This window comes from Myodes glareolus, chromosome 9 (genome assembly GCF_982192425.1).
Source record: "Myodes glareolus chromosome 9, mMyoGla1.1, whole genome shotgun sequence".
NCBI classification, from domain to species: Eukaryota; Metazoa; Chordata; class Mammalia; order Rodentia; family Cricetidae; genus Myodes; species Myodes glareolus.
The window spans coordinates 56,222,514-56,237,863 of NC_142034.1; the positions used below are offsets into that span (position 1 = coordinate 56,222,514).

At 45.3% G+C, this 15,350-nt stretch overlaps 1 protein-coding gene across 1 annotated transcript in view; it reads right to left on the bottom strand.

Moving 5' to 3' along the window:
* The window catches only part of Stx8 (syntaxin 8), a 254,857-nt gene that overhangs the window by 184,582 nt on the left and 54,925 nt on the right, over positions 1-15,350 (bottom strand). The window contains exon 6 of the mRNA XM_048448305.2: positions 13,229-13,321. Coding sequence (XP_048304262.1) covers positions 13,229-13,321 — 93 coding nt within the window. The remainder of the gene's footprint in view (positions 1-13,228; positions 13,322-15,350) is intronic.

Sequence of the window (15,350 nt, forward strand, 5' to 3'; positions counted from 1 at the left end):
CCCACACCAGCCTGTCTGTCCCCACCACCATCACCACTACTCCCCTCCACCGTGGGAGGTGTCTCATGCCTGTCAGCTTCCACACAGAAGCCTGAGATCCACAACCTCAGGTCCCATGCATGTAAATGACGTAAGATGAAAACGACTGGATGGCCTCTTCAATTTTCATCCCAAACCATGCTTCAATGTTGGGTAATATAGGCCTACCCAAACGTCTCCTCCAAACATAAAACAACTCACTTCTTCCTATACCCTTTACTCATTTCCAGCAAGCGTAAGCATTATTTTTGAAACAAAGCAAAACAAAAAAAGCTACTCTTAGGCTCTTTGCTTGAACAGATTACAAAAGTGGTCAAATGAGAAGAATTATCCTTCACCCAACTCCCACCCCTGAGCTGGCCATATTGGAATGAGTTTAGTTGCATAAAACAGAGTAAGGACTGAGGCCAAAAGCAAAGCTGAGAATTGTTTCTCATGCCTCAAATGATCTTATCCAAAAGACCTGCCCTAAGATTTTATCCAAAGGCACACATCAAACCTGGTCAGACACAATCACTGTCTGACCAATTTTTGGCTCTTAAGTACATAATAAACATTTTAAATTGTTTACATATTTCAAACTTAAAGAAGATCAACAGAACTATTCACTGGTGATGTCAACTTCGGTTTCCAAATTACTGTCTGAAATGGCTAAACAAGATAGAATGTCCTTGTCACTGCACCCACAACATCTCCTCTAGGATTTCACTCTCTTGGCGGGGCAGACAGATAGAAAATGAATACTGTCATGGCTGGCCCCAAAGCAAACTGTGAAAACTGAGCTGCCTCCCAGTTCAAGCTCCCGTAAGATCCCAAGCAGCATTGGTCCCTGTCTCCCTGTCTCTCCCAGCTTGAATACTTGGCTCCAATCAGATCACCTCTGTCCTGTGGCTTTCCTTTGCATTACCAGCGTTCTATGACCCTCCCCACCACCCCATATGCTCAATGAGTTCCTTCAGAACCATATTTTCTGAGGCCTGTACAGAGTCACCAAGTCCAACTGAAGGTCATCATTTCCATAGTGGACTTCTCATCTGCTCTAGCCGAGACAATGATGATCCTAATGGCTAGAATCCATCTTCTGCATCTCCACCTTCTGAAGAATACAGGTCTGCCTCTCTCAGGAACGTGTGTCCTCACGTCTACAGTTTCCCTCACTGAACATGTCAGTACAGCACACATGTGTACAGGCCCGTATACAGAAGGGTACAGTGTGTGTTCTTCTGAGGCTGTCTTAGCAAGTATCCTGGACTTGGATGTGGGGAAAGTCACTGCTAACTGATTAATTGTGGCTCATGGTGCCTGGGTTGCATAACAACGTGGCTTATGCTGACCACTGGCTTTCCTTCTAGGTGTCCAGAATTTGGACACCTGCCGGGGAGGAGGCACCACGCCTATGTGATCGGAGCCTTGAGTAAAGTCTGTGCACTCATCTCTAATGACTGATCAGCAGCATTTCCCCACATTGTCCCAACTTATTTGAAGGGATTAAGAGTATCCTGTGTGACTATACTGGCTCAATGTCCTTGGAAGGCTGCCCCTGGGTGCCCTTGGACTTTACTCATGAGCCTGGCCCTTGGTTGATTCTGTACCCACTTGATTCCTATTGTTTGCGATGGTAAACACAGAATTAATGAGCATGGAACAGATGTTCCTAAGGGAAACATGCAATTTCTAGGTTTGTATTTCATGCGGATCAGAATATTTTGTCCCAAAAGGAACTTGCTACGGTGATTCTATTTTAGTTATATTTCAAAAGAAAAACCAAGGTTAAGAAATATTTGGTGACTTGCCTGAGGCTGGCTCAATAAGAAAAGCAAAGGTTAGGCCTGCTATCTGTGGGTTATCTGTGCCATTACCGCCACCGATACCTTACAAGAAACAAATTAAAGGAGTAGGGCTGAATTTGGCTCTCAGTTTGAGGACCCAGGCCACCATGGTGGCAGCAGGCAGCAAGAGCTTAATGGCACTAGTCACACTGTACCCACAGCCAGAAGAGAGTGGTGAACGACACTGTACCCACAGCCAGAAGAGAGTGGTGAACGACACTGTACCCACAGCCAGAAGAGAGTGGTGAACACAGTGTTCAGCTCCCTTTCTCCTTTTATCTGGGACTCCAGCCTGAAGAATAGCATCACCCATATTTAGGCCTTCCACCTAAAGCAACTTGATGTGAAAATTCCCAACCATGCCCAGAGATTATCTTCTAGATTCTGCGATTCTAGATCCTGCTACGTTGACAGTTACTGCTAGTCACCACAAAATCTTTCAACAGGACCCCGGGCCAGAAGCTCCATCCTTCTGGCATCTTTGCAGGAAAGAGGAAACAGACAGGCAGTGCGCCACCTTGTCTGACCTTAGAACATGCTCACGGAGTGACTCAAATTCTATCACCTTACAGTCACTCAAGAACTGCAAAAGTACCACCTGTACAAACACGGAGGTTACAGATACATTTGAGTGAGCAGCAGACCTTGGGGAAGGCGGCAGGCCAGCTCCAGGCCTCTCTTCTACAGAGGGACAGAGGAAAGAAACTGCTGTGTAGAGTGGCAGGCACGAGCTTCCAGGGTGAGGTGATGTCAGGTGAAGTGGTATACAGTCTCCGCGTTGTGCTGTATGGAAGTGCGTGCTTCAGTTCAGTGGCTACAGATGGCGGCCCTGTGGTGGCCTCCTCCCTCTTAGAGGTCAACTAGGAACTGTGGGGAAGCCCGAGGGAAAGGGAGCCTGATGAGTCACCTCCCCCAGCTGTCCCAAGGCTTGAGCATAAATGTCCTTTTCTTTGACTAACATGCCGTAAGCTTTTCTTCTGGAAAACCCTGGCCCCACCAGTTACATGGCAAACCATATGCAGTGCCAGGGTCAAAACCAACATATGGACCTAGAAAGAAATGAAGAAGGTATTGGTCTGGCAAAGGCAAAGAAGCTCTTGTGGCTCCAAGAGGACCAATCCTTGCTCATCAGAACTAAAGCAGCAGCAAAGCCTCGTGAGGAGCACCGTGCCTATTTCTGCACACTCAACAGACTCACAGATACTGGCTCTGGGCTGTGCTTCTAAAAAAGAAAGAAAGAAAGAAAGAAAGAAAAGAAACATTTATCTTTTTTCCTGGTTCTGGGCAAGAGCTTTGGAAACCCTGGAATTTCCTCATAAGACTGTTTTTTTGTTATCTGTGAGAAGTGCTTTTAGATTTACGCTAACAAGGTAACTTCTGGTAGGGCCTTTAACTAATGAGGGGAGGCCAGCCCTATGGATGATTAGAGCATTGAAAGCTGCAGGCCCAATCTCACCTCCAATGATGAGGAAGGAGACTGGAGCCTGAGGCCTGCACCGTGGCCAGGGGTCACTCAGGTAATGAAACCTCCACAAAAATCCACCAACAAAGTAAAGGCAGCTTCTAGGTCAGGGAACACATGGATGCGCTGTGAGCACGGCACATGTGGGATGCGCGCAGAGTGAGTACCACTCACCCTGACACTTGCCCCATACATTACTCTACTTGGCTGCTCCTGAGTAACCATGAAACTCTAATCATAAGTATGGTACTTTCCAGAGTTCTGTGAATGCTCTCATAAAGTACCCAATTCAGGAGTCAGGAGAACGCATAGCCAACCAGATGGAAGTGCCTGGGGATACCCAGGCCTTACAGCTGTTTCTAGGGTGGGACTGAGTGGCACTGAGCTGGACTGAGCCTGCAGACCTGTGGAGCATCAGAAACTGCTGGATGCCCAGCTGGAGTCAGACAAGTGTTAGGACGACGGATTATCTATCTTGTTCCTCTTCGCTCCCCCTCTACTAACTCTCCTCTTCCTATAGACAAAGACTGTTCACCCTCAAGAGACTAAAACCATGACTACAAGGAACATAATCACCTTTCCCCATCTCCCCAATTTTACTATTTTTGGGAAATTCAGTGGTGAAGACATCAGGTGATAAGTTGGTCTGCTACGTACAGAAGCCCGAGAAAACAGCGCCCACAGACAGACACCCTGTGAAACATTTGTTCTATCGAAGCCTCTGGAGCCCCAGCTGTTTGGGTAGAATAACTTATATTGCTACTGTTACTTCAGAAAAAAATCATGACTTTGAGTTTTAAACAGTAGAGTTCAGCGTGCTTGTTGGCTCCCTCCTTCCAGAGAGCACGGTCACGCCGTGGAGACAATTTTTTTAGCCCGAGAATGACTCCATAGTGGCAGTGAAAACACGAGGGAGTGAGATCAATGAACAAGTCATCTGGAAGACTCGCTCGCTTAAAGACGAGACCGGACTGTATTGACAAACCACAATGGGGGGGGAAGCTCCAACTTGAAATACACACGGCTACAGAGAGAAGCTCTTTCTTTCCCAACAGAGCGTTCTGGAGAGCCGCCAAGCTTGGAGTCAATGGCTACTGGCAGCCACAGAATGTTCTACAAAGAAAGTGGCTGTAAGGCAGGAATTAGGGCCTCTGAGCAGAGAGTTGTCTATGGAGCAGCTGGGTCCAACTACCCTGAGCCCTGCCCTGTGTGGGCTGCAGCCTCCAGGGTTTACTCCCAGCTGGAGCTCTTGGCCAGCTCTCTCTGGAGAGGAAGGGCTGCTGTGGAAGGAAGGCCCATGGGAGCTGGTGTCTAGGCGAGGAAATGAGTCAGAGACCCCGGGATAACTACAGGGTAAAAAGAGGTCAATGAAGAAGTCATGTTACCCTGGGTTGAAGTTCTGCCATTTCACACCAGGTTAAAGTTCTAACTTCCCTACTTCTATGGTGACGGTTACAGCAAAGGTCCTGAATCTGTTTGTGCCCTCTTTTTACTTAACCCCATGGGAAGCCTGTCTACAGTACAACCTATCTACTTGTAGATTCATGGCAAGTTGTCCTAGGCAAGAAAGAAGCCTCCTGGGTAAATCAATCTACTACCGCATAAGAAGCCCATCCCAGCTGTCTATACACATTAACATGGTCCTCTGGTTCATAAGCATAAAGGGTCAATAGAAAATATGCAGATCTGTAAGGAAAATCACAGGGACAGGGACTGTAATTACTACAAACTGCATGCCTAAAACAACCTTCATCTTCTCACAGGTCTGGAGACTATAACAGGGCTGCTTTCTAAGGCCCTTCCTGTGGGTCTTCCTTGTGTCTTCCCATGGCCTCCCCTCCAAATGTATCTTCTAATTTCTTCACCTTACAAAGGGCATTAGTCATACTGAACTAGGGCCCATCCAAATGACCTCATTTTAACTTAATTACTTCTTTAAAAAGCCTCTCTCTAAATACAGTCACATTTTTGGGGGGTAGACTATTAGAACACCAAAATATGAATGGGATATATATGTTATAGGCATAATTCAGGCCATAACAACATGAAAGCAAAAATCTGAAATTAACAACCCAAACCTTGCTAACAAAAAGTAGAAATGATACAAGGAGGAAAAAAAAAGTTAAGGTTAGTACCATTTAAAAGTCTTCAAAGGAAGACCTCACAACTGGATAAACACACCAGTAGAAAAAAGTCATTGTGAACATTAAAGTTTTCTTAATAGTTAAAACTATAGCACTCCTCAATACAGACACACACTCAGACACAGATGAGACACACACATACACTCAGAAACAAACACACAGATACACACTCAGACACAGATACACAGACACACACTTAGATACAGACACATACACACAGAGACACATTCAGAAACAGATGCAGACACACACACTCAGACACAGACACATATACACGGACACACACTCAGACACAGACACAAAGGCACACACTGACACACACTCAGACACAGGCACATACACACACACACACACACACACACACACACACACACACCCCAATTAGAAGAGCCATGGAGGAGGAGAACCATTACAGAAGTTGGTAAATCTATATAAAACACTGGCTCAGACAAAGAAGGGTTTCTGTTGAAATAGCGTGAAAAATGGGGAGTTTGAAGTGAAGAATTCTAAACTTGATTTATTTGGAGATACTTATTTGCTTTAGACTTTTTTAGAAAAAAAATACAAACTTAGGTATGCATGTTAAAAATGTTGTGGACCAAGGTGGGTGGCCTGACTGAGTATCCTACTCTTGGGTGGGGACGGATGAAATTAGTTTTCCCATAAAACTGTCATTTCCCAGCTCCTAGATTTATCCGGAAGGCCCACTTCCATCTGCTCACAGGCCTAGGAAGTCCAGCCTCATTCCTGGCCCCTGTATGGGTGGACACACCCTTGGCACTAAAGTCCACATCTGACTAAGTTATCTCAGGACCACAAGACATCACTGACAAGAATGAGAACTCCCTAGGTTGTTTCCAAGCCCAGCTAAGAATTGAAGGACTATCTTAAAAGATGTCTTATCTCACATTTCTATATGTGAAATACAACTTATAGAAGGTCATTAATTTGGGCAAGGGACCAAACCAATACAGACTGTTTAAGTAAAATGAATGCAAAAAGCAAGCACACATTGCAAGAACTGAGCTTTGGTTCCTCCTAAGCAGACACCTGCCTCAAACAAGCCGAGTCAACAAGTGCTAGGCCCTCTCTGACGTCACCGTACTCCTGTTCTCTGTCCATGTTGTAGTACCAGTTCTTACCCTTCCCCATTTATAAAATCATCCATTAAAGCCAGTTAGAATCTGAACTAAGTTTGTTGTGATTCTGTCTGTGTAGCCTTGGCTGTCCTGGAACTTCCTCTGTAGACCAGGCTGTCCTGGAACTCAGAGATCTGTCTGCCTCTGCCCGAATAGTGATGGGATTAAAATCATGCACCACCACTGCCTGGCCAGGTCTATTTTTTTTTAAACAAAGGTCTACATTGTGAAGGAGGAGTGAAGTATCCCCACAGACTGCTTCCAATGTGGGCACCACTTGTTTTATGCTCTTGACCTTGTAAAATGGGTCCATAGAATCCCCTTGATAGCTGCGAACAGACACTGAAGACTGGCTACCCTGCTCAAGATCATCCAGCTAGGCTGAGAGTCCCACCACTAGAGAGCATCACTGTGACATGGTAGTTCCAGGATCCTCCTGCCCCATCTAGACATATGGTGGATTATATCTCATGGTGGTTGCATGGGACAGCTGATCAGTGTGCTCACCGAGACAGCAAACAAGCTTATTTGTCATTTTTAGGGCAGAGTACATAACTGCAGAGACAAGTGCCCCAGAGTTCTCCTACTTCCTGTGTAGTGTCCAGCAGGTTCTGGAACAGTAGCTGTCCCAGACCAGCCGACACAAGCACAAACCAGAGGACTAACGGAATCCAACTCCAGCAAACCTTCCAGAAAGTACTCGTTAAATTTTGCTGCCATAATGAAGTAGAAAAAACCTTTCTACTTGGAAAGATTTTAAAATGCTTTTCTCCAACTACATTTCTATGTGAAATATATTTCACTTAAACATCCAAAATGATGTATTGCAATGGGCCAAATACAGAAACACTCACTAGCTTTACTTCTCCAAACACAGAGTCCATAAAACTACAGGGCAATGTGATTCTGAGAATATCTTTAAACAACAGTTACCTTCCATAGTTTATATCAGCATATAACTTACTATTTTAAACTTATATCAAAGTTGCATTTAATAACTTTTACATGTCTTTTCATTTTAAATGCAGTAACAAAAAAAATAGGAAAAAAAACCTCTCAGGATTCCTCAATAATTTTCAAAAAATATAAAGGGTCCTAGACCACAGATTTTGAAAACCAGTTACTAGATAAAGGTAATCAAGATTTAAGTCTATACAGTGATACTAATAGTTGAATAGCCTACAGTAAAATATAATAATGACAGAGATATCCAAAAAAGCCTAGTTACTCTATGTGAGTGTGCATGCATGAGTGTGTGTCTGATAACCTCCCCTTAAACTTTATAAAAAAGAACTAATTGGATCAAATGGAAAATGGCTTTTCAGAAACACTGGAGGATATTCCATCTCACGCTTCTCAGGGGATAACACTTTGCATTTTCGAAAGACATATTAGTAAGCTCAGTCAAATAAACACACATAAACCCTGCGCACATCACAGCACATGTATGGAGGTCAAAGGACAACTCTCTAGAGTTGGTTCTCTCCTGCCACCTTGTGGGACCCAGGGACTGGAAGCAGGTTGGTTTTCAGCTAAGCAGGCGCCTCATCGTCTGACCCATCTCGCAGCCTAGTCTCTCTCTTTCAGCAGTTTGCTCTTCTAGCTTATTCAAGCCAACAGAATGGGGAAATCACACACTGCCATGAAATCACTGGTTTCTAAAGCTTGCCAGTTTTATCTCTAGCACAACAGTGAAATACACAGCCTGCGACAATGGAAGATGTTTCTCTCTAGATGACCAAAAAGAAAATTACCTGACATACTTTGGAAGAGTCTGATACTGCGACTGGAGAGATGGCTCAGTGGTTAAGAGCACTGTCTGCTCTTCCAGAGGACCCAGGTTCAGTTCCCAGCACTTACACGCTAGGTCCCAACCATCTGTAACTTCAGTTCCAGGGGATTCTACGCCTCCTCTGAACTCTGTGGGCTCCTGCATGTGGTGTACATATATAAATGCAGTCTTACACATACACATAAAATAAATATTTTCATAAAGAGCTCTGACACCAGACAGGAAGAAGTCCCCCCTCTGCGTACACTGTATCAGTACAAGACCAACTGTCACGGAAGCCTCAGGGAACATCAAGAGATTTCAGAGTCAGTTGACTAAAGCAACTTCCTCCTATAAAGCTTACAGAAGTCACCCCCAATGAGCTGGAGGGTTGTCTCAGGAGTTAAGAGCATTGGCTACTCTTGCAGAGGCCCCAGGTTCAGTTCCCAGCACCCATGTGGTGGACAACAACCATCCACAACTCAGAGTCCCAGGAATCCAACACCTCAGCACCAGGCACACATGTGGTGCACATACATTCATGCAGGCAAAACATTCATACACATAAAAATCATCTAAAAAAGTACTGCTTTAAAGAAAGAAATTGTCTCAAAGTATAGAATTACAGGTAACTCTAACACTTTAGTGACTAATCTGAATTATGTGGCAACTGGCAAAAAGACAGAGTATTACTCAAACTCACTGCTACTGTACAACAGAGGCTGACAGCAGTTTCACTAGCTTTGAAGTCAAGGTGCTCCCCCAGAGAATTGAGGGGAGACCCTTTTCTGTCTTTCCCAGTTTACAGAGCCTTTGCACCCCTTTCTTTGCGGCCCCTTCCGCGATCTTCAGAGCTAGAGGACACGGTCTTGTCTCAGACACTTCGCTGTCTTGTTCTTCCTGTCAAAGCTCCCTCTCCTCTCACCTGCAACCTTTCTCTTCCTGGGGTGCTAGACACGAAACTCAAGGCACCCAGCCCTGCTGCGTCCCTTTAGGCAGACACCTCTGACTACATTTCCTGCATAATCATAAATACCCTTCCTGTCCTTCCTGACTCAACCTGCCACACCTGTAAGATCCCTTTGGCCCCAATAGGGCAATATTTTAGTGATGGAGATGTGCTTATCTTGCCAAGTTTCAGAGAGGCAAATATCCAGTTTTATTGTCACTTTTCACAATGAAAATTCAGTTAGGAATTCTAACAAATCAGCAAGTAGTAATCCATTGATGTGCATGTTCTTTTGTTTGGTTTTTGTTGTTGTTGATGTTTTGGATTTTTTGAGACAGGTTTCTCTGTGTAGCTCTGGCTGTCCTGAAACTTGCTCTGTAGTCCAGGCTGGCCTCGAACTCATAGACCTATCTGCCTCTGCCTCCTGACTGCTGGGATTAAAGGCGTGTGCTACCACCACCTGACAGGATATGTGAAGTTTTGGGAGCACCATGCCTGTCGATGAGCAGTCACATTTCTAGGTCTCTGAAGGACTCACTGGTTTCCTTGCCCCAGAATTGATGTTAGGAAAACAAGCGGCCTTCCCCGCCATCCTGCTCTCCCATTCCCCACAGACGAGCGAGTGGCATATAGGCCCACGACTGGGATTTCCCCTTCGCTACTGCTCTTTCCCTTTTTAGGCCTGGTCACTGCCCACAAACAAACAACTGACGGTGGTCAGCTGCTCTTAATTCCCTACGGTAAGAATGAAAACTGCATTCCTAAATTGAAGATAAACTGATCCTTTGATTCTGTGGTTATGTTCTAAGTACAACATATTTATTAGGAAGGTTTAACCCTTTGTTCCAAATCTGTCTGGCTGGTCATTATTCCTGCCGATTGCTGCTCTAAGGAAAATCAAAGCAACAAGTCTGCAGCTCCAGAAATCACCCAGGTATTTACAACAAGTGTCCTCTGCCTGTGGCCCTGACGTCTGTGGCACACACGTGTCACAGTAAAGACCCAGGTGGGCTACAGGCCTGTCCACTGGAGATCCCACCAGCCTTGCTTCAGTTTAGCGACAGGAACGGAGGTTGACTATAAGCCTGTCAGGGACTGGTTTTGCTTTATTTTTATTCTGAGAGCATCGATTCTTGTGAGAGAAAATGGCTGAGTCTGCCCTATCTCTGAAGAGAAAACACACATCAGAAAACCACCCATGTAAGTATGTAAGTAACTGCTGGCTCCCTGGGAGGCCACCACAGAGAAACCCAGCTTATGTTGGCACCTCGCGGGAAAGTCCCCATGTTTGTCTAAATACAGATATATCTATCTGACTGTGGGATGGGGATGGGGGGGATACAAAAAGCGGGTAAGCTATGTGGTACGGAGAGAAAGAACTGGGCCCACGACCACAAACTCTCTGTGACACATAACTGTGAAGGTTCTGCGCATGCTTGACATGAGCACACGGGAGACAGTGTGAAAGCACAGTAGTACTAACTCCACCCTCTCAATACAGTTGACACGGACACGTTGACATGATGAGGGCAATCTGCTCTCTCTCCCTCATGTTCAGATTTCCTTGTAAGGTTCTGTGGCAGACATCAAGGCTGCAAGTGAGACTGAACCTCCCAACAGAGGGACCACAAGGGCTGTTCCTCCAACTGTTGGGGGGGGTGCAGTGTGAACAAGAGGGTCTCCAAAGGTGGAGGGGAGCACTGGGAGCAGTAGGAGCAGTAGTGATACAGTATCAGCAGGACGTCTATTGCTGTTGGCTTTGAAACACAGAAGGGATGTCAGCCAAGGAATGTGGGTGGCCACTAGAAGCTGGAGAAGGCAAAGAAACCAATCCCTCCCTAGAGCCTTCAGAAAGGAATGCTGATCTCTTGTTCATACATTGGTTTTCACCCAGCAAGACTCAAGTCAGACTTGTGTGCTACCGAATGTAAGACACTAAGTCTATGTTATCTTAAGCCGCTACCTTTGTGATCATAACAGGAATTGGACGCTCAACCAAGACACAACCTAGGCTTTGAGGGGTGTTAAAGCACCCCCAAGCAATTCTGATAGCCACTGAAAAGGAAGGCATGCTGGTATGCTTGCTTGTGCTGGGAAAAATATGGCAATTTTACCTGAGAAGACGGTGAGTCCCACCCAAAACCATGTGTCTTTCATTCTTAGTCACGTACCCAGGGACACTGTGGCCTGCACACACTACAGAATGACATGTTCATCAGTTTAGGTCAGACCTCCTGCCCCAGGCAAATTTCCTTGAGATAAAAAACAAGCAAATACCAGATAGTCAAGGTTGTCTTTTTAAAATAAAGCTTATTATCTTACTAATGCTGTGCCGCACTGGAGGAACTGACCAAACACAGTCTCCCTCATGTTATCCTGGATCAAACACAGTCCATAATTGGCCTGCTCATAGCACCAGCAGGAGAAGGAACAAACTGTCCCCCAGTGCTAAGCTGTCGCAAACCACATTAGGAGTGTAGAGACAGAGGGTTCTCCATTTGCTTACGAGTCTGTTTGCGTGTGACAGATGCTCAACAGCTGGATTTGTTTACTTATGATAGAGAAATGGGCTGAAACCATGGGAACGATGACCACATTCCTTCTTGGGATCAAGGAGGGAAGTGCCTGTTGTATGGTTCTGGCAAGGGCAGCCTCCCTGCAGAGAGCGACTCTGTCCCCTACCAGGCCTTTCATATCTACCCACACAGGATGCTTTGCCTCCCTACCCTGTCTTCCTTGGCTAGGATGCTGGAATGACAGAGAAGTAGCCATATCACACAGCAGCTTCAGTCCTGCCCTCTATAAAAGCTGTGGCCTTCAGAGGGCTCTCTGCAACTCGGAGCTTCATTTCTAGCAATGAGGACATCGCTACCTTCCTTTCTTCATGTAGGGTACATGGCATGATGTGGGCAAGCGTGCTCAGCAGGTGAGGAGAGCCACTGGACATGCCAGCGTGTCACATCCCTGAGGAAGCGCCTCCCACTTCTTGTCTTGTCTCCTCACTAAGCCACGACTGCACCAACGGCAGACTGAGCCTTTCCCCTTGGCCCTCTCACCGTATCTCTGGTTGGACGCATCTAATTTGGACTCACAGTCTCGACTCACAAACCTCTCGATTTCACTGTGTCCCTCACAGTGAGAGCACTGGCTGTTTCCCGCATGCGCCCCACTCTCCATCCCCATGGTTACTCTTGTTCAGGTTCCTCCCCCTTACATAACTCAAGCATGAGAGCCTCCCAAGTCCTAAGACTCCTGACCACAAGTTCATCGTTCTCAAACCACATCTGTCGCATCAAGCCCATAAATAGACACCTTCAAACTTTTTTGTCCCGTGGCCTGGTCATTTATGACGGAAGAAGAGCAAACCCCACTGGGTGCAGACATGATATGAGGCCCACCCAGCTTTATTATGTTTTGTATCAAAATACCAAACACTGAGCAATTTCACATCCTCCACAGAGAAAAAAAAAAGCCCTTGAAATAAATAGATCATGAAGTACTTCTCAAAATAGTAGGGCCAGGTACGGTCAGCACATGACTGTAATGCCAGTACTTGGGACGCAGATGCAGAAGAAAGCAATGCAAGTTCAAAGCTAGCCTGATCCATATAGAGAGTTCAAGGCCACCAGGGCTCTAAGCACCAAAATTAATTAAGTCAAAGCAGTCACTGAGTACTGAAACATTTTAGTGGCATTTTTTTTTCTTGCACAGTACTCGATAACTGCAATGCAAATGCCCACAAATCACCACAGCTGCAATGAGCACACTGCAATAACCACTGCAGCCCGCTGACTGCAGGCTCCCCTATGCCGCAAATCGACAGGGAGTCAACCAACGCCTGGACCTGTGGGGCTGCTACCAGCGGCAAGCTGAGCGGCCTCAGCCTCGCTCTTACCGTTCTGCTCATCCAGCTCATTCCCGATTTCCTGGCCCATTTGTTTCTGGCGACTGATGATGGAGGAAAGGGCATCAAGGCCTGCGTCCTGCTCTGCAAGGAAAGGAAAAGCAACGGACTAAAAATCAAAGGGAAGCATTTCAAAGATCGTAAAATATGTGTTTACACATACATACACACTGACAGACATACACATACACACACACACAGAGGTACACCTATCCAGGCAAGTGACACTATCCAGCGCATGACACGAGTGACACCATGGCTAGCGTTACTGGAACAAAACTTCAGTACTTACTTCATGCCTCACCCTGAAATGACTTCCAGATAAATTAAATATTTAAATAAGAAACAGAAACTTTACTGAAGTTTGGCTACACCAACATTTAACCCTCTAGTATGTAATACAAACAGAACATGTATTAATCAACAATAATAGAGCAATGTTCTGATTTTTAAAAATGGAGAAATAATATAGATAAAAACCATACCAAAGAATTTTAAAAGGAAAATAAACACATAAACCCATTGATATCATTAACTAAAAATTTTGCATTTGTTTATAATTTGAGTGTGCGTGTGTACACACGCACGCATGCCCACAGGCGCACACACGTTGGAGCCAGAGGACTACTAATGCAGTTGGTTCCCTCCTGCTACCACATGTGTCTCAGGGGTCAAACTCAGGTCATCATGTTTTGGCTGCAAACACCTTTTCTCAGTGAACATCTTGCCAGCCTGGCATCACTAATTTTTTAAAAATACAAATAAAAATGAATAATAAGATTTGAGGCCTTACCAGATTAAATATGAAAAAGAATAAGGATGGGCAAGGCTACCTAACATGTGAGGAACCTGTAGTCCTAAGCACTGTGTAGTATGGAAGGTAAGTTCAGCTCCCTGGTAGAAATCCTCAGGATTTCAATTCACTTACTCCAACTAAGTCTAGAAAATGTGTATAATAAATAAACAGCAGAGAATAATGCATCTACAAGGGTCTTCCTTAAAACACACCCCTCATGCTGGCAGTCTGCTCCTTCCTCTTGGTTTATCTTTCCCTAGAACTCTTTCTGGTGTCCTTAGCTGTTTTTTCTCTGTAGCAGGTGCAATGTTTGATACTGATAATCAATTTGATAGGATCTAGAATCACTTAGAAGACAAGCCTCGGGCCAGGCCTGGAAGAGATTCTCTTGCTTAGGTTAAGGTGAGAAGAGCCACCCTAAAAGTGGATGAGGGTCCTAGACTGTGTGAAACCTAGGAGTTCCTGTGGCAGACTGTGCCCTTCAAGGTATGTTTCTTCAAAGTGGGCCATCGTGGTGACGTTTCTGCAAGAGCCTTGTTCCTTTGCTTCTGGGCCCTGAGCAGAGACTGTGGGGTGGGGTCTACACTCCTGAGCACCGTCTCCCAGTTGATGGTGATGGAGGGCCAGCCGCAGCTACACTCCTTTATGTTTTTTAAATGACTGTTCCATGTGATGGCTTATCTGTTGCCGCAAAGGTCTTCTCACTCAGGAGTTCACTAGTGTCTACTTACAGCTTTGTAAAAATCTTTTGTATGGAATTAAATCATTACACTTAGCTCTTTGATTCACCTGGAATTTATTTAAACTTAAGGTGTGAGGCAAGGACCCCTTGGTGACATTTTTTTTTGACACAACGTACTTTTTAAACCCTATAAACAGCCTGCTGTGTCTAGGGACCATCCCAAGGCACCGTTTTACAGCAAAATCACTTTATAATGAGGTCCTCTTGGTCCTTAGTAGCAGCCTCCTGGATGGTCTCCAAGATAAATCCATCACCAAACTTACACTTGAAGAATGTCTATGCTACAGCAAAAGTCTTAATGTATCCGAAGAACAATCCACAGATGGACTGAGGGTCAGCACATTGTGAAACGACAGAAAAATGGTGGAAAAATGGAAGGCAACTGCTGTTAAGGTTGTCCACTAGGAAAAGACACTAAAGCCCTGACATCGCTTTGTTCAGTGAGAACACAAATTGTCAGCGAGAAACAGCTACACTAAACTTGTCTCCTAAAGGCCTCCCTAGTGCACAACAGAAAGGGCTGGAACGCTCTCCTACTCCTAAGACTGGAGCGCCTCCTCAGCATGTAATGTTGC